This window comes from Mobula hypostoma, chromosome 25 (assembly GCF_963921235.1).
Source record: "Mobula hypostoma chromosome 25, sMobHyp1.1, whole genome shotgun sequence".
NCBI classification, from domain to species: Eukaryota; Metazoa; Chordata; class Chondrichthyes; order Myliobatiformes; family Myliobatidae; genus Mobula; species Mobula hypostoma.
The window spans coordinates 11,378,086-11,402,632 of NC_086121.1; the positions used below are offsets into that span (position 1 = coordinate 11,378,086).

The following is a 24,547-nucleotide window of genomic DNA, read 5'->3' on the forward strand; positions in this document are numbered from 1 at the left end:
TTGGCTCCAGTTGAGAAGCCATCACCAGTGCGCAGTTGAGGGTGTTGTCTCCTCAGAAGGCCGGCGCATATACTTCTCTGGGGTCCAAATGGATATTGATGAGACATCGTGCTCTGGTTGGCTGTTCAAAACACTGGACAGTTTAACAGTAGAAGATTCTGATCGGCTAGTTTCGAGGGAGATCCACTGAAAGTGTGTGCTTCGCTGTCCAGATCCCAAGATTACTAGCGATTCATTGATTTTTGGTGTCATTGTTTGCCTCTTAAGGGTTCATACACCAGATCAATGTTCATGTGTTTGTTGATGGTAGAGAACCACACATCGAAAAATTCTCATTCTTTTTTAGTTCTTGCTTGAGTTAAGACTCTGGCTGTTGTCCAATAGAAATAGTGTCCTTCTGCGTCTTCGTGAGCTGATACCAGCGGGTCATGCCTTCTGTTTGACCAACGTAGTACCTGTTGCTGTCACTACATTGGATTTTGTAGAGAACATTTGTTCAATCAGTCCCATTTTGTTGCGTTTTGAGCTTTGATAGTTCTTCCTCAAAGTTGCAGTTAGAATATATAGGTTGAGTTCCCCTTATCCAAAATGCTTAGGGCTGGATTTTGGAATATATAATGAGATAGCTTGCGATCGCCATCATTTATGACTCTGGATTTGTGTGTACCGGTGAGCAGTCTTTGTCGTAAACTTGTTGAAAACGTATATGTACTGATGCAACCATTCAGCATGTTAGATTTTCATCAACAACGATCTTGGCAAACTCATCAATAAATTTCTCTGCTGTTTCATGATCAGCAGATGCTTTATCACAAGTCTTTAAAAATTTAATGCTGTGCCTTTTCTTAAATTTCTGTAACAAGCCTGCTGAATATTCGCAACTACCTTCAATTTTCAGTTTGTTGTGATAAACCTTTGCTTGTTTCATGAACAGCACACCATTAAGCAGCATATATATGTTCACTCCGATACTGAGGAATCCCCTCTTTCAATTCTCGACCGAGATCTTCATTCTTCGCTTTATGCTTTATGTTTTGTCTATTTTTCATTAACTTCTGTTCAGTACTTTTGTGAGGTCACTTCTCAGAACTGCCCGTGGTGCACAGAGTCCTATTCATTGCCTGGAAACCCTCTCAGCTCCTTGTGGAATTTTTCATTTGTGACATCTTGTGAGCACTCAAAAAAATTTTGGATTTTGGATTTTCGGATCATGGGTACTCAATCTGTACTACCTTAAGATTCACTTTCTTGCAGCCAGTTTACAGCAAGAAAGTGAATAGAATTTATGATAATTTCTCCGCATCCATAAGAGCTGTGTTGCCTGCCTGGACTAGCATAAAGATCAAATCGTCAAGACTGGAGTGAAACTTTGTTTGAAATCGTGAAGTAGACAGGCCAGCATCTAATCTTCATTAGGAGTTCACCAAAGACGAGCAAATTCAGACAGGTGTCACGTTGAGAGTATTCTGACTGGTTGCATCACCAAATGGGACAGGGGCTCCAATGTGCAGGATCAAAAAAGGCTGCAGAGGCCGTCTCCATCATGGGCACTAACGTCCCCACCATCAAGGACACCTTCAAAATGTGGCACTTCAGGAAGGCAGCATCTATCAGTAAGGACCCTCTAAGGCATCCGTTAGTCTTGCAAGACCATGGATCTGCACCTGGAAAGTCTTCACTCTCCAGGGCGTAGGCCTGGGCAAGGTTGTATGGAAGACCAGCAGTTGCCCATGCTGCAAGTCCCCCCTCTCCATGACACCAATGTTGTCCAAGGGAAGGGCATTAGGACCCATACAGCTTGGCACCAGTGTCGTTGCAGAGCAATGTGTGGTTAAGTGCCTTGCTCAAGGACACAACACGTTCCCTCGGCTGGGGCTCGAACTCACAACCTTCAGGTCGCTAGTCCAATGCCTTAACCACTTGGCCACGTGCCCACACTTAAGGACCCTCACTGTCCAGGATATGCCATCTTCTCACTACTACTACCATGAGGGAAAAGGTACAGGAGCCTTAAGAAACACATGTAACATTTTAGGAGCAGCTTCTTCCTCTCCGCCATCAGATTTACGGAGGGCCCATGAATACCACCTCACTCGTCCTCTTTTGCGCAATATATTGAACCCATAGTAATTTTTTAATGTCTTGCTCTGCACTGCTGCCACAAAACAACAAATTTCATGAGATACACTGTGCCAGTGACAACAAACCTGATTCTGATTTCGAGAGGGTAATAACGTGGTCCAGATGAAAACTTGTGACATGGATAGAACTTTAGGAGGCTCTACTGAAGGAATGAGCAGTTAAACTCCGAACGGTGAAGCAGAACCACATTACTGTCCAAACCACATTCATCTCTCCAATTCCTTTAACCTGACGCCATTATCCCTGCTAATGTCCTTATTCCTGATTCAGTGCTGCCCCAAAATCGGTGTCTCTGCTTTCTTCTCCACTTTGACTGATACACCCAAGAACTGAACGGGTCTCAAATTGCAGGGATCCACAACCTGTCAGTTGTTACCCTTGACCAGACTTGGCTCACCTCAGAAACAGACAGTGAAGTTTGGAGGTGTTATAATGAAGGTTTTGCAACTCCTGGAAATGCACATCTCACAGAACACATCTGACACAGTCAGGAAAGCTTATCAAATCCTCTCCCTCCTAAGGAGGCTGAAGACAGCTGGACTTTGCACCTCCAAACTCTCATCATTCTACAGGCGCACGGAAGAGAGCACCCTGGCAAGCTGGATCACTGCACGGAAACATAGAAACATAGAAGCCGGAGTAGGCTATTTGGCCCTTTGAGCCTGCACCGCCATTCAGTATGATCATGGCTGATCATCCAACTCAGAACCCTGTACCTGTTTTCTCTCCATACTCCCTGATCCCTTCAGCCACAAGGGCCAGATCTAACTCCCTCTTAAATATAGCCAATGAACTGGGCTCATCTGTTTCCTGTGGCAGAGAATTCCACAGATTCACCACTCTCTGTGTGAAGAAGTTTTTCCTCATCTTGGTCCTAAAAGGCTTCCCCTTTATCCTTAAACTTTGACCCCTCATTCTGGACTTCCCCAATATCGGGAACAATCTTCCTGCATCTAGCCTGTCCAATCCCTTTAGAATTTTATATGTTTCAAAAAGATCCCCCCTCAATCTTCTAAATTCCAGCGAGTACAAGTCTAGTCGATCCAGTCTTTCTTCATATGAAAGTCCTGCCATCCCAGGAATCAATCTGGTGAACCTTCTTTGTACTCCCTCTATGGCAAGGATGTCTTTCCTCAGATTAGGGGACCAAAACTGCACATAATACTCCAGGTGTGGTCTCACCAAGGCCTTGTACAACTGCAGTAGTACCTCCCTGCTCCTGTACTCGAATCCTCTTGCTATAAATGCCAGCATACCATTCACCTTTTTCACCACCTGCTGTACCCGCATGCCCACTTTCAACGACTGGTGTACAATGACACCCATGCATGGTACATAAACTGCATCGCAGCGGACAGGAAGGCTCTACAATATATAAAGAAAGGTGCCTGAAAAGGGCCAGTAACATCATAAAAGATCACAATCACCCTGTTTAAGCCTGTTTGGTCCACTCCTACCAGGGAGAAGGCTACACAGCATCCATGCCAGGACCACCAGACTCAAAAACAGTTACTTTCCCCAAGCAGTAAGATTAATCAACACCTCCACCCACTAACTCACCCCCTCCACGTCCATAACCACCGCTACATAAACTTTTCCTGTTTTAAAGTTGTCACTTTACATACAGACATTCCTGTGCCTAGCGTCACTTTACAGACATACAATCAATGTATATAAGCTATCTTATGTATTTATCATTATTGTGTTTTTATTGCTGTCTTCTTAATCTTTTTTTGTGCTGCATCAGTTCCAGAGTAACATTTATTTTATATCTCTTCATACCCCAGTCTGGAAATAACACTAAACAATCTCGAATCTTTGATTTGACCAATTAGCCTCAGTCCGTCTGGGTTCTTCCGTGATCACTTACTTGGGACATTGTTCGAGCAGGAGCCGTAGTGACTGAAGGTCACCTTTGGCTGCCGCGTAGTGCACGGGAAGGGCTCCGGTATCCGTTGCTCCTCCTGGGTCACTGCCCCCCTCCTTCAATAACCACTCTGTGACACTGTGATGCCCAAACCACGATGAAAGGTGCAGAACTGTGGCCCCCGAGCTGTCCTTATCCTGCAGAAAGTGGAGAGGGGGAAAAAAATAAATCCGTCAGTACCTCAGATTCTTTTCAAAATGGCTACTTAACACTTCAATTAAGATGCCGTGGCCGCCGCATTGAGGCTTCAAAAATAGGTGTACAGAAAGCCCACTGTCTGCAGAACCCTAGTTAACATGCCGGGCTAAAAGGGCCCAAACACAAGAAAGTGTTCGGGTGTGGCACTGGAGGAACTCAGCATCGATGCGAAAGGGTAAACAGTCGATGTTTCAGGCTGAGATCCTTCTACGGGACTGAGGAAGAGGGGGAAGATGCCAGAATAAAAAAGGTGGGGGGGGGGGAGGGAATGAGGATCTTATCTGAAGTAGGGTCAAATCTCCAGAACTGAACCTGAGGTGGATGGGCATTTTGCAGAATTCTTTTAAAGGGAATTTGGAGTTGTTTTAGCGTGCAATAGAGACCAGGTTACACTAAATACAGAATAAAACTATTCACATCACAATTAATTTTAATTATCTTTGGGAGTGAAAAGGAATTTCCAAGAATATTTCTCAGATGACCAGATATTTATCAAAATGTTCTCTCAAGAACAACACACACAAAAATTTTGAAGGAACTCAGCAGGTCAGTCAGCGTTTATGGAGGGGAATAAACATCGGCTATTTATTCCTTTACACCTCCCTCTGATGCCCTTCCTCCTTCCCTGTATCCCATGCCCCACTCTCCTTTTCCATCAGATTTCTTCTTCTTCTTCAGCCTTTTACCTTTCCCACCCATCACCTCCCAGCTTCTCAGTTCATTCCACACCCCTCTTACGCCACCCATTCACCTTCCCTTTAGCTGGCTTCTAGCGTGTACTCCGTTCTGCACCCCCCTCCCCACCTTCTTATTCTGGCTTCTTCCCCCTTTCTTAGCCTGAAAAGTAGACTCTTTATTCCTGTCCATAGATGCTGCCTGACCTGCAGAGTCCCTCCGGCATTTTGTGTATTGCTCTGGATTTCCAGCATCTGCAGAATCTCTTGTGCTTATGTTCTCTGTAGCATTTCTCTCATTCCCTTATGAAAATAAATGTATTTCCATCCAACGCATGAGAAATGAGGCCAAACAGAATTAGGAATTCATGTTCATAGTTCTAAAATGTCAAGGACAGGGAGAAAGTAATTAAAAAGCCATTGGACTGCTGGTCTTTACATCTTGAACACCACATGATACAGAATGGAAAGCATGCAAGCAGCTATTTCAACCCACTAATTATGCTACAACTGTTTATTTCATTTTCACACGTCCATGGATACTTTTACAATCTGTGATTATTTCTCATTAACTCCACCACAAGCCCAGCTGTGAAAGGAGGAGAGTAGGGCTTGGAGCTACCAACCCCATCCCATAAAAATTCAGAGCTACTGAAACTGTCAACAGAAGCTCCAAAGGTCTCAACCCTGGGAGAGCAAGGATACACCAAGAAAATGGGCAACTCCTGAAAACAAACATGGGAGAATAGCCCAGGACTGAGGACGCTGGCCAGCTGCTGTCGGCAGCTATGCCCCTGTAGGGGTGATGGGCTTAAGAAGATTGTTTCACATTAGCATACATTTGTTTTTTTTTTAAACTTTCCCTTTCCCTGCCAATGCATTTGTTCTCTTTACTGAATTCTGAAATTACCTAATCCTTAGTTTACTGATCTTCAAAATTCAAAGTAAATTTTATTATCAAAGTACATATTTGTCACCAAATACACCCCTGAAATTCATTTTCTTGTGGGTATACTCAACAAATCTATAGAATGGAGACAGAATCAATGAAAGACCACCCAACGAGGACATTCAACCAGAGTGCAGAAAGCAACAAGCTGTGCAAGTGGAAGTATAAATAAATAGTAATAAATAACAAGAACATGAAGGAAGAGTCCTTAAAAGTGATTCCATTGGTTGTGAATGCATTTCAATGATGGGGCAAAGGAAGTTGAGTGAAGTTATCCCCTTTGGCTCAGGAGCCTGATGGTTGAGGGGCAATAACTGTTCTTGAACCTGGTGGTGAGAGTCCTGAGGCTCCTGTACCTTCTTCCTGATGGCAGCAGGGAGAAGAGAGCATGTCCTGTGTGGTGGAAGCCCCTGATAATGTGCACTGCTTTCCTACCACAGTGTTTCATGAAGCTGTGCTCAATAGTTGGGAGGACTTTATCTATGATGATTTGTAGGATTTTCCATACAAGGGCATTGGTGTTTCCATATCAGGTTGCGATGAAGTCACTTAATATACAATCCACTACACATATATAGAAGTTCGTCAGAGTTCTATGTCACGCTGAGTCTTCGCAAACTCCTAAGGAAGCAAAGGCTTTTCAGCATCAAAAACCTTTTGTTTTCATCTAATATTTTTTGGTTGGCGGGGTGGAGATACATCTCTACTAAAGGAGGTGTAAGGCACTCCTTCCCTCCGTTAGCCTGCAGGTCACCCCCGAGTAAGGTGTAGCACTTGCTTAACACCGCCTTCCCAACCCTGGTCATGTGAACCCATGGGGATAGGTGATGGATGGTCGTATGAGCAGCTGGTGCATATCACAAGTCCTGGTTATGCAACCACTGCCACCAGGCAATTTATGAGGAGTATTGATAATGGCTGGGGTCACCTGTCTTGTAAAGACACTGCCCAGAAGGTAATGGCAAATCACTTCTGTAGAAAAATTTGCCAAGGACAATCATGATCATGGAAAGTCCATGATCACCGGCATCATATCACGTAGTACATAATGAATGAACAAATATTTTAAAATCATAATTGGATTAGATTAGATTATTAGATTAGATTATGAGGACACACAGTCCTCTTATTGTCATTTAGTAATGCATGCATTAAGAAATGATACAATGTTTTTTCAGAATGATATCACAGAGACACATGACAAACCAAGACTGAAAAACTGACAAAAACCACATAATTATAACATATAGTTACAACAGTGCAAAGCAATACCGTAATTTGATAAGAACAGACCACGGCACAGTAAAGTCACAGAGTCTCTCGAAAGTCCCATCATCTCACGCAGACGGTGAACCTCCAGTGCCGCAAACTTGCCTATGCAACATCCTGGAAGCATCCGACCACAGTCCGACTCCGAGTCCTTCCAAAAACTCCGAGCCTCCGACCAGCTCTCCGACACCGAGCACCATCTCTGCCGAGCGCTTCGACCCCGGCCCCGGCAACAGGCAAAGCTGAGGATTTGGGGCCTTCCCCTCCAGAGATTCTCGATCGCACAGTAGCAGCGGCAGCGAAGCGGGCATTTCAGAAGTTACTCCAGATGTTCCTCATTGCTTCTTCACATCTGTCTCCATCAAATCAGGATTGTGCACAGCATCCTACTTCACAGATACGATATCAATTCGGAACAGCCGCGCGCTGTGTCGCGCCGCCATCTTCTCCTCATCCATTTTACCATCTGGGTGACCTGGTAGCAAAGCAGTTACCATAATGCTTTACAGGCAATCAGTGATCAGGGTTCAATTACCACTGCTGTTTGTAAGGAGTTGTGCATTCTTCCTAGGGCTGCGTGTGCTCCCCCGCCCCGCCCCTGGGTGCTCCAGTCTCCTCCCACAGTATGAAGATGGACGTGTTAGGGTGAGTAATTTGTGGGCATTCTATGTTAGTGGCAGATGTTTGACGACACATGCAGGCTGCCCCAGGCACATCCTCAGACTGCATTGATCATTGAAGCAGGTGATGGATTTCACTGTATGTTTCCATGTACATGTGACAAGTAAAGCTAATCTTTATCTTTGTTTCCTCCCAAACTGTCACACATTTTAACTGTTTTTGCCCGAGATCTCATAGTTTTGAGGAATGCGTGAAGCATCAGAAATCTGTGGAATAAGTTGGATGAATAAGAGCATCTTTTCCTGCCTTTGAATGTTTATAAATCCAACCAAACTTGTTGAACACTTCCATACCATTGACTCATTCATGACGTCCTCAGTCAACCCAAGTGACAGTTTAGCATTTGGGAATTAGTGGATAATCGAGGCCCACAGAGGGATAGAACTCACCTCTCCCATAGGAGCTGCACAAATAAATCCCCCATGTTCTCCCATGTTGTAAGACTGGGCACAAAGACTGGACTCAACCCCGAGTTCAGCAATTACAAGTAAAGATTCCAGCAGCTGAACCAGATTTTTTCTTTTATTCTTCGTTTTATTTATTCATTGAGATAGTGTGGAATAAGCCCTTCAAGGCCCACTGCACAGCAGCCCTAGCCTAATTACCAATGACCAACTAACCTACCAACCAGTACATCTTTGGACTGTGGGATGAAACTGGAGCACCCGGAGGAAACCCACACAGTCATGGGGAGAACGTACAAACTCCTTACAGGCAGTGATGGGAATTGAACCCAGGTCACCTGCACTATAAACCACTGTGCTAGCCGCTATGCTACTATGCTTCCTACTTCAAGGTAGGAGACATGTGCAACTACAGATTTAACGATTAGCTTTATTTGAAACATGTACATCAAAACATACAGCAAAATGGATCATTTTGCATCAACAACCAGGGATGGGTTGGAGGCAGCCTGCAGGTGTTGCCATACCTCCAACGTTAACATAGCATGCCCACAATTACTAACCCTAACCCGTACATCTTTTGGAATGTGGGAGGAAACGGATGAAGTCACAGGGAGAATGTACAAACTCCTTACAGACTGTGGTGGGAATCGAACCCCAATTTGCACGTAAAGCAATTGTACTGCAGTGCCTCCCCGGTACATTTTCAATCATCAGGTAACATTCCCACTTGATGTTGTGATGGACAGGAGGATATTGACAAAGCAGGAGAAGATGACTGGCCCATTTCACTGCCCTGAGGAACCCCTACAGTCATAGATCAGATTCATTTATTTACCACATGTACATTGAAACATATAGTGAAATAACCATTTGCATTAACAACTAACACAACCCAAGATGTGCTGGGGGCAGCCTGTCAGTGTCGCCACACATCCTGGTGCCAACCTCGCATGCCCACGATGCTTGGCAGCGCAACACAGAACATAACATCATGAAAGCAAGCCCCTTTCCTCCTTACCACCTACCCACCCACGCACACAAACAGTCTCCCAACCCCAGGACAGGCCACCTCCAGCCTCCAGCAAACTCACGGGTGGATTTGGAGACTCAAGTGTCCAGACACAGGGCTTCACTTCTGGACTTCTGAGCGACCTTTGGGTTTTGCTCTTTGAAGGCAAATGAGGCCCCTGGATGAGGACCCCAAACTCCAGGCCTCAAATTCCATACTTGCTGATGACGAGACCCCAAATAAGATGCCTTTAAATGCCAGTCTCGCTGACTAGTGTAATAGGTGATCACTGGCTCTCACACCTCCTGCCCATGTGGAACTCAGATCCCGGACTCTGCCAATAATTTGCTGACCTGAGAGGGCCACCCACCCTCATCCTTGTTAATCCGCTGACCTGAGACCGGTGTGGTTGACTTCCATCAGCCACATCTTCCTTGCTTTGTGAGGGGCAAGACCCCAGCAACTGGGGGATTATCCCCTTGTAGCCTAATCACTCCAGAGTTCCTGGATGCCATATTCAAGCTAATTTTGCCTTGAAGTCAAGGCCAGTCCCTCTCAGATCAACCCTAAAACTCACCTCTGGAATTGAGTGATTGAGGGTAGACTAGCTGGGCAGCACTGTAGAGTAGCAGTTTGCGCAATCATTTTAGAGCATTGGCCCCGGTTCAGTTTCCACCGCTCTCTGTAAGAGTATGTACATTCCCGCAGTTTCCTCCAGGTGCTCCAGTTTCCTCCCACATTCCAAATACATCAAAAACATAAGAAATAGGAGCAGGAGTTGGCCATCTGGCCCGTCGAGCCTGTTCCGCCATTCAATAAGATCATGGCTGATCTGATCATGGACTCGCTTCCACCTACCAGACTTTTCCCCAGAACTCTTAATTCCCCAACTATGCAAAAACCTATCCAAACTTGTCTTAAATATATCTACTGAGGTAGGCTCCACTGCTTTACTGAGCAGAGAATTCCACAGATTCACCACTCTTTGGGAAAAGCAGTTCCTCCTCATCTCCATCCTAAATTTACTCCCTCAAACCTTGAGGCTATGTCCCCTAGTTCTAATCTCACCTACCAGTGGAAACCACTTTCCTGCCTCTATCTTATCTATCCCTCTCCTAATTTTATGTGTTTCTCTAAGAACTCCTCTCACCCTTCTGAATTCCAGCAAGTACAGTCCCAGGCGACTCAATCTTCCCTCATATTCTAACCCCCTCATCTCTCGAATCAACCTGGTGAACCTCCTCTACACCACCTCCAAAGCCAGTATATCCTTCCTCAAGTAAGGAGACCAGAATTGCACGCAGTACCCAAGGTGTGGCCTCACCAGAACCCTGCACAGTTGCAGCATAACTTCCCTGCTCTTAAATTCAATCCCTCTAGCAATGAAGGCCAAAGTTCCATTTGCATATGGGTTAGTGTTAGCAAGTTATGGCATGCTACAGTACGTCGGCACTGGACACACGAGCACTGCCTCAGCACAATCCTCAGACTGTGTTGGTCATTGACACAATGGACAAATTTCACTGCATGTTTTAATGTTTTGATGTATATATTTTTTACTTCATTTGAGATGCACCATAGAACGAGCCCTTTCAGCCCTTCGAGCCGCAATGCCGAACAACCCCCGATTTAACCCCAGCCTAATCACGGGACAATTTACAATGACCAATTAACCTACTAACCAGTGCAACTTTGGACTATGGGAGGAAACCGGAGCACCTGGGGAAAACCCAAACGTTCCACTGGGAGGACGTACACGCTCCTTACAGATGATGACAGAATTGAACTCTGAACTCCGACATTACATTCCAACTTTTTTGCCGATTCTCCTGATCCAAGTCCTTCTGCGGAAACCCTGCTTCCTCAGCATTGCCTGCTGCACAACCCATCTTTATATCATCCACTAACTTGGCCACAAAGCCATTAACATTCAGTCAGCATGGATGAGTGACACTGCAGTCAACAGGCCTCAGCAAAAGGCCTGTTTTTGTGTTGTATGAATTTATGATTCAAAGTTTAAGAAGGCAAGACACCAATCTAGAACTAAGACACACACACACAAACACACACAATACTGACAGAAAGGAAACAAAAAATGCGGGGGAATACTTCACAGTTCACTTAAACACTGTAGAGCAAGAAGCAAATTAACTTTCTAGATCAACGATCATGTGTCATCTCATTCTATCTTCATTAATTTCACCTGACTGACTGAATATCCCCAGTATTTTCTGTTTTACTTCAGACTTTCAGTAGCTCAGTTTTGCACTGCGATCAAGGAGATGCTGGTTCTCAAAGTCCTTCCCGCCCTCTCAAGTGGAAGTGGGCTCATGGTGTGCTGGTGCGTGCATGCGGTGGGAGAGGCTGCTTCCCTACGATTGTACATCGGTTAATTCAGCGCCGATTCCTGCATCAAAAAAAAAACGAGCCTCGGAAACACTCAGCAGGTCCGACAGCTCCTGCGGAAAGAGAAACGGTTCAGGTTTTAGGACGAAGATGCCTTGCCACAATGGAGAAAGAGAGAGGAAGGGTGAGGGACAGGTACCTGTGAAAGAACGAGGCCCATGTTGCCATGGATATAAAGTTATCAAAGTCATAAAGATGGCAGGTTAATAGGATAGTTAGAAAGTGAGAATGCAAACATAGGAGTGTAAAAGGGTGTGAATACAGATGATAATATTGATATAATTGATCTGAAAACCCAAAAATTGATTGGTTGTCAGTCATATCGGACGATGAAAGGAAATGTGTGCAGATCTTTTGAAGTGAGAGCCATTGCACTGGGACAATTCCACTCTCTCGATCTCATAAGTTCAAGTCCAGTAGTCGTCACAACTGGAGTCTTCCTTGGCTGCACTGGATGACCATGATGTCTGATATGCCTTGTCATGCCCCTCGCTCTCCACAGAGGTCCACTGACTACCGTCAGCTGGTTAGGCCCACCTGTCGAAACGCTGTGCGGGATGGGGTAGGCAAACAGCTATTTGGAGTCACAGGTGAGAGCTGAGTGTCGGTGGGGACCAGAGGTGAGTGAGCTGTCCCAGAATCGACAAGCCAAGCCCCTCCTTGAGAGATGAGTACCCTTCCCTGGACACCAGATACACCCAACCCAGAGATTAATATTATTATTAATTACTGGCTCAAAGATTAGCACAGCAGGGACTGCAGTTACTTCACTAGTCCATTAACCCTGGTTCAACCCTGGCCACTTGCATTATCTGTACAGCTTTCGACATGCTCCCTGTGTTTTTACCAGCAGCTCCAGTTTCCTGCCACATCCCAAATATGTGAATTAGGTTAAAAAATCCACTGTAAATAGTCTCTCGTCCATTGGTAAAAACTGGTATTGGTATATTATTGTCATGTGCAGCAAGATCCAATAATAAGCTTGTCTTGCATACTGTTCAGAGAGATCGGATCATTACACACAGGGCCCTGAGCTGGAATAAGGTAAAACAACAACAATGCAGAATGATCTGTAAGACCTACCAAGCTAGTGCAGTGTAGTTGGGAGTGTGGAGAGAACAAAAATGAGATCAATTCAAAATTAGTGCAAATGGATACTTGACAGTCTGCACAAACTTGATGGGCTGAAGGGCCTGCTTCCCTGCTTATGCTTCTCTGAATTTTATTTCTAAAAATAGGTAATCAGTCCACACAGTCATTGAAGCCTTGCAAAACTTGAGGAAGGAAAATTTAAGCAAACAATCAAGTTTAGCGCAATATAATCCCTCTATATTACCAGACAATAAAAGCTAATTTCATCTCTGTTGCATTGTGACTGAATCACTGGTCTAGGGAGCTTGGAGCAGGTTTATGACTGAGATTGGGCTGTGTGGGAGAGAGAGCGCGTGGGGAGGAGAGACAAAAAGAGAACTTATTAACATGCCCTCTGTTTCAATTAGTATCTGGCTAAAGCCAGATGAGAGAAGTAGGTCAGTCCTGAAGTACAGTAGGGTTGAGCTACTAAACATGAAGCTTTTCAGTCGGAACAACTTGTGCAGAACTTAGGACAGAGCGACACAAAGCAAAGCAGTTTGCAGAGAAGAACTGGGCACTGAGGGCAGGTTTAGACCATGTTTTGATAGACTAATTGACAACCAACTTAAATGCAGCACTGATTTACAAAATCCCAACAAATAGTTTCTGAAATCACCCCTTACAAAGAGCTGATTGTGGACTTCAGGAAGGGCAAGACAAAGGAACACATACCAATCCTCAGAGGGATCAGAAGTGGAGAGAGTGAGCAGTTTCAAGTTCGTGGGTGTCGAGATCTCTGAGGACTTAACCTGGTCCGAACATATTGATGCAGTTATAAAGAAGGCAACATAGCGACTATACTTCATTAGAAGTTTGAAGAGATTTGGTATGTCAACAAAACACTCAAAAACTTCTATCGATGCACCATGGAGAGATTCTGACAGGCTGCATCACTGTCTGGTATGGGGGAAGGAGGCTACTGCACAGGACCAAAAGAAGCTGCAGAGGGTTGTAAGTTTAGTTGGGTCCATCTTGGGTACTAGCCTGCAAAGTACCCAGGACATCTTCAAGGAGCGGTGTCTCAGAAAGGCAGCATCCATTATTAAGGACCTCTAGCACCCAGTGCATACCCTCTTCTCACTGTTACCATCAGGCAGGAGGTACAGAAGCCTGAAGGCACACACTCAGCGATTCAGAAACAGCTTCTTCCCCTCTGCCATCCGATTCCTAAATGGACATTGAACCCAAGAACATGACCTCACTTTTTTAATATATATTATTTGTTTTTGCATGATTTTTAATCTATTCAATATACATATACTGTAATTGATTTAATTATATATTTATTATTATAATTTTATTTTTTCCCCTCTTCTTCTCTAGTATATATTGTATTGATCTGCTGCTGCTAAGTTAACAAATTTCACGACACATGCCAGTGATAATAAACCTGATTCTATTACATGGGTTTTGAGAAAAGTGGGTGACTGTGTCGATGCTGTTTTAATTTCTAAAGTGCGTCACGTTTAAGTTTGAGCACATTTATGGAAGATACACATGAGGGAGTGAACCAACAGTAGACATTTTGGAGACTAATTTGCTTTGTGTAATCCTGCCATTAACCAATATCCTGCTTTAGTGTAGACTGTATTATGGAGGATTTGGAGGAGACTATATATAGGTAAAGTAGATTACCCTGACAGTTAACAGTGTGTCATCAGCATATTACAAGCACTAAACTGCAGAGTTAGCTGGTAGGGATATGAGCAAATTAAAACTATAGCAAGTCATCATAAAGCCTCCCCCATGGGCAGTGAGAATTTGTGCTGGTGTTGGCATGTATGCCCAGTGCTGGTGGGAGAGTTGGGGAAGAGAGATAGTGTAGGAGGGGTGACTTGGGCAGTTGGAAGAGTTCCAGTCCAATTTTTGTGGCCTTTTCTTCTCTGTCCAATGTAGTACCTTGGCCTTGTATCAACATTGCAGGTGGTAAGGAAGGCAATGCAATGTTAGCATTCATTTCCAGAGGACTAGAATAAAGAAGCAGGGATATAATGCCAAGGCTTTTTAAGACTTTGGTCAGGCCACATTTGGAGTACTGGGAGAGGTTTTGGGTCCCGTATCTAAAAAGTGGGTGGTGGGGTGGAGACATGTGTAAGGCATAAGGTGTTCCTTCCCTTGGCTAGATGCAGGTCACCCTTGGGCAAGGTCTAACACCTGCTTAGCCACCCCACCCCCCCCATGTGATCAGGGTCATGTGAAGCCAAGGGAGCAGGTGGTGGATGAGCAGCTAGTGCAGATCACAAATCCTGGTTATGTGACCACAGACACCAGGCAGACAATCTCTGAAGAGTATTGAAAATGGCTGGGGTCACCCATCTTGTAAAGACACTGCCCAGAAGGAAATGGCAAATTTTTCTACAGAAGTGGCTTGCTAAGAACAATCATGGTCAATGGAAAGACCATGATCGCCCATGTCATAGGACACGGCACATAACGAACGAACAATCTGAGAAAGGTTGTGTTGGCTGCAGAGAGGGTCCAGAGGCTGATCGCAGTAATGAAGGGATTAAAATATAAGGAGCTTTTGATGACTAGTCCTAAACTCACTGGAATTTAAAAGAATAAGGGGGGATTTCACTGAAACTTGTGAATCTGTGGAATTTATTGCCACAGACAACAATGTGGCCAAGCCATTGTGTATATTTAAAGTGGACATTGTTAGACTCGTGATTAGTAAGGGCATCAGGGATTATGGAGAGAAAGCATGAGAATAGGATTGACAAGGAAAATAAATTAGCCATGATTGTATGTCAGAGCCGACTTGATGGATTGAATGGCTTAATTCTGCTCCCAAGTCTTATGGTCTGGGTCGCCCATCTGAGCTAGTCACATTAGCTTGTGTTTGGACCATGCCCCTCAAACTATAGAGTCACAGACTAGATAGAGGATGGTTCCTCCTACATCTCAACTGTAGATTTGACTGCTTTTAAGATACAATATCCCACAGGGAGTGTAACTGCAAAATACCTTATGAAACTCAGCAAATGTTCCACACAACACAGGTAAATAATGCTTACATTATGATGCCTGCTTTTCATACTTCTGTACCATTTCCTAAATTGTAAACACCTCAAAAAGTTCTCACAGGCTGTGAAAAATAATATGCAGCCAAAGTGCCTTCCTTACTACTGATTCAACTTGCAAGTTAACTTCTAGAAAATCCCAAGACCCTATGTACCTCCAATTTCTGAATTCACGCCCTGTTTAAACAATCATCATTTATTCCTTCTACAGGAGTGCATGACCATACACTTCCCTATACTGTATTCCATCTTTTTTTTTTAAATTGAAGTACAGCGGAGAATAAGCCCTTCCAGCACTTCAAGCCGCACCTCCCAGCAATTCCCCCAAATTTAATCCTAGCTTAATCACAGGACAATTTACAACGACCAGTTGACCTGCCAACCAGTACGTCGTGGGGCTCTGGGAGGAACATGGTCACGGGGAGAGTATGCAAACTCCTTACAGGCTGCGGCAGGAATTGAACCCGAGTCACTGGTACCGTGAAGCATTGTGCTAACCACTATGCTACCGTGCCGCCCCAAATCTGTCCAAGTTCTTCTGCTGACTCCCTATCTTCCTCAACATTACCTGCCCCTCCACTTATCTTTGTATCATCCACAAAGCCATCAGTTCTGGCATGCAGACCACTAACATACAACATGTAAAGCAGCAGACCCAACATAAACCCTTGCGAAATGTTGACTTCTGGGGAACGTTTATGTATTTAAGGAGAAGATGGAACAAGCTGTGAGCAAGGATGGAAGGACAATGTTGTTAAGATGAGGGGAAGAAAGGTGATATTTTTCTTTTGTTTGGAACAGAACACTGTTGGACAAAGAAACCTGTTGCTGTGTTCTAAAGTCCTCTCTTACCAGGCACACAGGTCAATGATTTGAGGCAGTTCCCAAAGCTTCCTTGGAAATGTGCATCGTCTTATGGGGAAAAGCCGAGTAAGGTCTTCTCTCTTTGGAGAGAAAGAGGATGAGAGGTGACTGGATAGAGGTGTAAAAGATGGTAAGGGGCATGGATTCAGTGGATAGCCAGAGACTTTTACTCAGGGCAGCAATGGCTAATACGAAGGAAGTATAATTTTATGGCGACTGGAAGAAAGTATAGATGGGATGTCAGAGGGAATTTTTTTTTAAATACACAAAGAGTGGTGGGTTTGAGGAACACCCTGCCAGTAGAGGTGGTGGTAGAAGCAGATATACTTGGGGCAGTTAAGAAACTCTTAGATAGGCACATGCAGGAGTGAAGTACAAGGTTGATCTTAGTTAAAAGGTCAGTACAACATTGTGGGCTGAAGGGCCAGAGCAGTAATCTCATATGCTCGATGTTCTATGCCTACTGGCTTGCAGGAATTCCTGGGCAATGACTGTGCAAACTGGAGAAGGAATATTTGGGGTGGGACAGGGAAGCTCATGATTTTTAACAGAAAACACAGAAGCTGAATAAGTGTACCACCTCCCAAATTGCCAAGCCAATTGTCCCGAGAAACACCTCATGCTCCACCTGTGGGCAGAGTCAAAAGCTCCTATTTTGGCCTCACCAGCCATGGCAGAAGCTCTAGAGTAGGAGCAGAGCAGAGACATCCATGACTTCCAGGGCCATCCATGATGCAAATCCATGGTGTGCATGATACAAAAACAGCTGGGAGGAGCAGGATAATGTGAATGAAGTAGGGAATACACAGAAGGAGTTGGGCAGATTAGGAGAATCGACAAAGAAATGGCAGATGGAATATGGTGTAGGAAGTGTATGGTCAGGGATGGCTTGATCAGTGAGTCCTGATGAAGACTCATAGCCCAAAACATCAACTGTTATTTCCTCTTCATAGACAGTGCCTGGCTTGCCGGGTTCCTCTAGCACTTTGTGTATGTGTGTTACTCTGGATTTCCAGCATCTATTTATTGTTATGTTTATTATTTAGTGTTGCGTTTGTTATGTTATGATTGCACTGCTCCTGAGAAACACTGTCTCACTCTGCCCTGCAGAGCTGATGTACGGTTAGAATGACAATAAAGTTTTTTGAATTTTGAATCCTTGAATCTTGAATCCAAACAACACACACAAAATGCTGGAGGAACTCAGTAGACTAGGTGGTGTTTATGGAAAAGATTACAAACGAGCTGAGACCCTTCAGCAGGATTCTGATGAGGAGCCTCAGCCCAAAATGTCGACTGTACTGTTTTCCACGGATGTTGTCTGGCCTGCTGAGTTCCTCCAGCATCTTGTATGTGTTATCTGTACAATCTCTCGTGTTAGTGACTTTCACAGGACTGTCCAAAAAGAAATTCTTTATGTTAAGAGCCCACATTCTTAAACATGGAATCATTTATTGAAGAAGTGAATTCCAGTCTTCAGGGTCTTGATAGTTGAAGGCACAGGGTCAGGGATGATGAGGTGGTCCGGATTTGGAGAGTCCAGAAATAAAGTGTTGGAGGAGATCGCAGCAATGGGCAAGCTAAAAGATGGGTTAAGGGTGAAAGGTGAAAAGTTTAAATGGAACATGAGGGGAAACTTCTTCACTCAGAGGGCCGTGAGAGTGTGGAATGAGCTGCCAGCACAAGTGATGCATGCGAGCTCGATTTCAACATTTAAGAGAACTTTGGATCAGTATATGGATGGTGGAGGTATTGGGGAGGGGGGGAAGCAATGGTCTCCGCGTAGGTCGATGGGAGTAGGCGGTTTTAAAATGCTCAGCATATACTAGATAGGCTGAATGGCCTGTTTCTGGGCTGCACTTTTCTATGACTCTAAGGATGAGAGCTTGAACTGCGTGAAATAAGGGGCAAGATTGGGGGGCATTCAGGAGGCAATTATTAACCAATAGGAGGGAGCTGCATGGGAAATAATGGACGCAGGTCAGGGAGTTACACAATAGGCGAAGGGTTTGCAGGGAGTTGCAGGGGGATTACACATGATAGGGTGAAGATTTACAAAGAGAAATGAAACCCAGGAGGGCACCTTACAAAGGAAAACGTAGCACTGGAGGAAAGAACTTTAAGAATCAAAGGAAAAGTAACGCAGAACGCAACGGGAAGCAGCAAGAGATGCCTCGAATGATTAATAGGAGCAGGCTCTTGGTTTTGCCCAAGTTCCACACAGTGTCCATCTTCTGCGCTGTCTCACTCCTTGGTAAGGTCAAGGTTGTATAAACCAAGTAAATGAACTTGGTAGAAGAAGCAGCTTGGAGAGTAAACCCCAATTCTCTTTATAACCAGTTCTCTCAGAGTCTGGTCATTCCACTTGCTGGATATTTAAACAATTCACAGCACGATAAAAATGAGTGCCAAACACGCTGAATGACCTGGACCTCTCCCACCATCCTGCTTCGAATGGCCACATAGTCTTTGTATATTTTCACTGCTATCCACACTGTAATACGCACGAGGCGGACTAATGGAAACATTAGAGCGCGGTAGGATCCCATTACTGTACTGTTACGGAGGGTGAACTCACTACGTGTGGGCAGAGATATTCCGGAGGAACGTGTTCATCTTCTCTGCATCCAGTGGATGTGCCGGTGATAGGAACTCAGGCTCGTTTCCCCGTCTCATGTCCTCCCCACTTTGGATAATAACCCGACTGCCCCTTGGCCCCAGATTCCACCGTTAGAGCCCAGAGTGACTACCTCAATCCCATCTAGAAAAAGCTCTCCTGGAGTCACCCTCTCCAACGTCCTCCCTTAGTGCCGGTCTCCCTACCTGTGTCTGACATCCTCCCGCTGACAGCAGCCACTGCAAACACACCAGATTGCCGGTGGCAGCCGCGTCGTGCGCCGGAGTTGCCCCGTTCCTGGCACGCTTATTCCCGGCGAGTTTCGCCTCTTCTACCAGGTACTTCAGGGCGTCGAGACTCCCGGAGCGGGCGGCGTGATGCACCGGCGAAGCTCCGAGGTGATCGGTCACTTTCTGCAAGAGGACGCCCTCATTTTGCAGCGTCTGCAACGTTTGCAGGTCGCCGTTCCTGGCAGCAACCAGAGAGGGGTCCAAAACCATTTTATACTCTTGTGTACTTGTTCAAATCATCTGTTACGATTTCCTTCGGACGCTTCACTTTTTGTGCGTGACCATTTCACTCTGGCGCCCGTTCCTGACCGAATCCCGCAGGGTCTGTACCATGCTGAATATTTAATTACTGAGGACGTGAATAATCTATGAGAGAGGCGGCACCAGTTCGGCGGAACAGCAGTCAACAAGCAACGGTTCAACCAGTCCCCGGGCGGCTGCGTTCCCTGGCCCGAGTTTGTTGGGATCTGCCCTGCTCTGACACCGAATTCACGTGAATTCCTGCTCTTGACCACTGCTTCAAATAGCCATTTTACACTGAAGGCCTTTAAATATCCTCGTGGTGCTAAAATAAGTTTTATTCCTCAATTGTAGGTTTGCCTTCATTTGATGTTATAGTAATACAGCACGGAATCAGGCCCTTCCGCCCAACTGGTCCATGCTGACCTGTGCTCGACCCGTTTTCCTATGTTTGACCCTTATCCCTCGTATTTAACGTATTTTACACGTTGTAATTATACCCGCCTCCATCATTTCCTTTGGCATCTCGTTCCCTGTACTTACCAACCCCTGCATCAGAAGATCGGTTCTCGGGTGCCTTTTAAATCGTATCTTTCCCACGTTAGTTTTAGACTCCCCTACCCCGAGGAAAAAGCTGTCGCCATACAGTTTATCTATGCCCCTCACGCTATAAAGTCATCCCTACAGCCTCTTACGCTCCAGGGAAAAATGTCCCAGCCTATCCAATCTCTCCTTACAGCTCAAAACCTCCCGTTCTGGTATTGATTTAAAACACAGGTTGATAAGTTCTTGTTCAGCAATGGTGGCAAAGGTTACGGGGAGAAAGGATGGGGTTGAGAAGGATAATAATAAAGTCGTGATGGGATAGCAGAGCAAACTAGATGGACCGAATGGCCTGATTCTGCTCCTATGACACTGTAATGCAATGATGCTTGTCTTGTTCTATTCCAGAGCATTAATTGCCTTTTCTCTACCAGAGTTTCGGGTGGTGGGGTGGAGATATGTCTCTGACAAAGGAGATGTAAGGTGCTGCTCCCCTCTGCTGGCCTGCAGGTCACCTTGGGGCAAGGTCTAGCACCTGCTTAGCGCCCCCCCCCACCCGATCCGGGTCATGCGAAGCCATGGATGCAGATGGTGGGTGGTTGTATGGTGCATATCACATGTCCAGGTTATATGACCACTGACACCACAGGCAATTAATCTCTGAAGAGTACTGTATTGGACAATGACTGTGGCCATCCATCTTGTAAAGACACGGCCCGGAAGAAGGCAATGGCAAACCACTTCTGCAGAAAAATTTGCCAAGAACAATCATGGTCAAGGAAAGAGCATGATCGCCTACATCATACGACGCAGCAGATAATGATGACTACTAAACTGCGACTCCTCTGTGTTCATCTACAATAAAACAGCTTACTTTCTACCTTCGATGTCTCTCCTTTTCCTTTTCGGGATGGATGGGGTTCTGCTGAAGACCCTGACCTGGAGTTACACTCGGGCTTCGGTCCTTTGCGGTGCTGGGGCCCCGCTGCCAGGGGCTCACGCCCGGCCGCTTTTCGGCATCGCAAGGACGCAGACTAGCAGACGAGCATGCCTTCAGGGCTCCACGGTTTCGCGGCCCTGTGGACGGGCTGATTCTGGGCCGGTGCTCCCAACTGAAATGTGAAAGGAGAGAATGGAATGTCTGGAACAGGGGATGGGCTGTTTTGGAAGCTCTGTACGGCGAGCTGTGCTCTCTCACTCTCGCTCCCTGGATGTGCATGTGCTAAAACTAATACCCAGTCTGGATCCAGTGTAGATGCAACATTCAGGTCCTTCAGAGAGGTTGGCTGAGGGTTAACCTGACCCAGGATACTCCAGGAAGTACCCTGCCACCTACCCTTCTTCAAAACAGAACGGAGGGATCTTCACCACCCAAGATGGACTCACTGATAGAGCTGTACTTGCATTACACTTGGAGTTGGAGTCCAGTTGGAGTTTGCATTTCATTTTCTCCATGATCCCAGAATGCTGCCTTTGTCCTTGTCCAGTCCCAGGGAACGTGCAATCAGCTGTAGTTCCCCATATTTTACCACTGGCTTACCGAGTACCTTGGGTTACCTTGGTTCCAAGGTTATCAAGCCGAGGAGTGGTAGTGGGGACAAGCTCCCACTTCCTAAAAGGGCTCCTCACGGCATGTGCCTCAAATAGCCTCTGACAACCAAGTCCAACTCCTGTCCTTCTCGTGTGGCTCAGCCTCTAGGCCCGGCGGAACTGTTTCTACTGATGGAAGGAGCGAAGGCGGGTCCTGGTGCCTTAAAACCAGTGCTTCGGGTAGATGAGCTTGTCAGCTTGGGAAGGCAGTCCATCTAAGAGAGAGGGATAACTCTGATTTCAAACCTCCGCTGCCTTGTGGCCATACCCACTCATGGGAGTAAACCCTGAGGACAAATCCGGAGCTGGAGTCCCTAAGGCAGTGCGACGTTGCCTCCAACATCGCTCTGGCAACTCCTGAGACGACAATGGTGCCAAGCTGTATGGGTCCTAATGCCCTTCCCTTGGACAACATCGGTGTTGTGGAGAGGGGAGACTTGCAGCTTGGGCAACTGCTGGTCTTCCATACAACCTTGCCCAGGCCTGCGCCCTGGAGAGTGAAGACTTTCCAGGCGCAGATCCATGGTCTCACGAGATTAGCGGATGCCACATCCGAGTACGGGGCAGGGTTGGTACTGAAACACTTGCCTTCTCACAGTTAACGCAACATACATCAAAGTTGCTGGTGAACGCAGCAGGTCAGGCAGCATCTCTAGGAACCAGCAACTTTTATGTGTGTTGCTTGAAATTCCAGCATCTGCAGATTTCCTCGTGTTTACGTTTTTAAAAGCACAGGATGTGAGCTGGGGTTTTGCAGTGAATTGGCTCCAAGCAGAGAAAAAAAACACACGTTGTTTAAGAGTCATACCTCAAAGAGGGATTATGGTTTTTTCAAGCAGGCTGCTAAACAAACAATATATTTCTTTAATAGCGTGGGAGCTTCTTAAGTGCATTAAGATCCGGCATTATTACGGTGAAATGGCAGCTGGGTTGAATCGGCTACAGTGGAATGGAGTCAAGTGGACACATGTCACAGCTAAGGTGCTTTTAGAATTGTTCCACGCTCTGCCTCTCGTGTTTGGGAACTTCATCTCTGTGCTTGTAACGGGTGTTTGAATCGTCGGTGGCTTTTACAGCCCTGAAAAACCGGCGATCACCGTCAGTGAGTCCACTCTCTGTTCAACGTCTGTTCCTTATCTTAGGTTTTCGGCCGTTGAATTCCTGATTGAAATCCCCCTCGGTTCATAAGAAGCTTCTATGGTCAAAGGCGGGTGAGATCAATATCTCCAGACACCCTAGTGAACAGCTTCTGTCCTGTGCAAATCCCGAGGGTGATGCACTCTCTAATGTTCACCGCTGGGTGGCAGTGTTTCCCACGAAGCTGAGGTCTTTAGCCATATTTTTCCAGGAACCTCTGGAAATGCGTAAGGAAATACAGGCACTGAAAGCATTTTCGGGCAGAAAAGCTGGTACAGAATTTACTGTTAACCTGGCAGATTTTTCATTACGAATTCAGGAAAACCTAATTTCTTGTTCAGATCCACGTGTAACATTTTGCTGAAAGTACAGTATTTTCTTTTCAATAATTATCAGTCATGCTTTGGGCTGATATTTTTTATCTATTTAGGGATGTAATGCAGTAACTGGTCTTTTGGCCCAACTAGCTCGCACTATCCAGTTACACCCATGTGACCAATTAACCTATTAACCTGTAAATCTTTGGAATGTGGAGGAAATCGGAGCACCCGGCGAAAACCCGTACGATTATGGAGATAACTTGTATAGATGTTATCTATAACATCAAAAACTTCTATAGATGTACCGTGGAGAGCATTCTGGCAGGCTGCATCATTGTCTGGTATGGGAGGGCTACTGCACAGAACCGAAAGAAGCTGCAGAGGATTATAAATTTAGTCAGCTCCATCTTGGGTAGTAGCCTACAGAGTACCCAGGACATCTTCAAGGAGCGGAGTCTCAGAAAGGCAGCGTCCATTATTAAGGACGCCAGCACCCAGGGCATGCCCTTTTCTCACTGTTACCATCAGGTAGGAGGCACAGAAGCCTGAAGGCACACACTCAGCGATTCAGGAACAACCTCTTCCCCTCTGCCATCCAATTCCTAAATGGACATTGAACCCGTGAACACGACCTCACTTTTTAAATATATATTATTTCTGTTTTTGCATGATTTTTAATCTATTCAATATACATATACTGTAATTGATTTACTTATTTATTTTACTTTTTTCTTCTATATTATGTACTGCATTGAACTGCTGCTGCTAAGTTAACAAATTTCACGACACATGCCAGTGATAATAAACCTGATTCTGATAACTTACAGACAGCGGCAGAAATGAGCCTGGGTCGCTGGTGCCGGAGAGGGGTTGTGCTTGCCACTACCCTACCATGTAACCCAACAGCCAGGCAAACACGCTTCAGAGGACCACCTCCTTGCTCTGAAAGATTTGCAATAATATAGAGCCTTGGACAACTTCAGAATATCACCAGTCAGTTGATAGCCAACAGTGTGCTATATTCGGAATCCAATCTTTGGTGGATTAATGAAGCAACAAGTGTTTCACTTACAACAAGCTCCCGCAATCGATCGACTTGGGACTTTGAGACTTTTTTTTTACTGTGC

At 45.5% G+C, this 24,547-nt stretch overlaps 1 protein-coding gene across 1 annotated transcript in view; it reads right to left on the reverse strand.

Moving 5' to 3' along the window:
- Nucleotides 1-19,891, reverse strand: part of espn (espin) — a 200,799-nt gene extending 180,908 nt beyond the window's left edge. Inside the window, exons 1-2 of the mRNA XM_063032821.1 lie at nt 19,507-19,891; nt 4,013-4,206 (exon numbers count right to left, since the gene is read on the reverse strand). Coding sequence (XP_062888891.1) covers nt 4,013-4,206; nt 19,507-19,800 — 488 coding nt within the window. The 5' untranslated portion in view covers nt 19,801-19,891. The remainder of the gene's footprint in view (nt 1-4,012; nt 4,207-19,506) is intronic.
- Nucleotides 19,892-24,547: the final 4,656 nt, after the last annotated feature.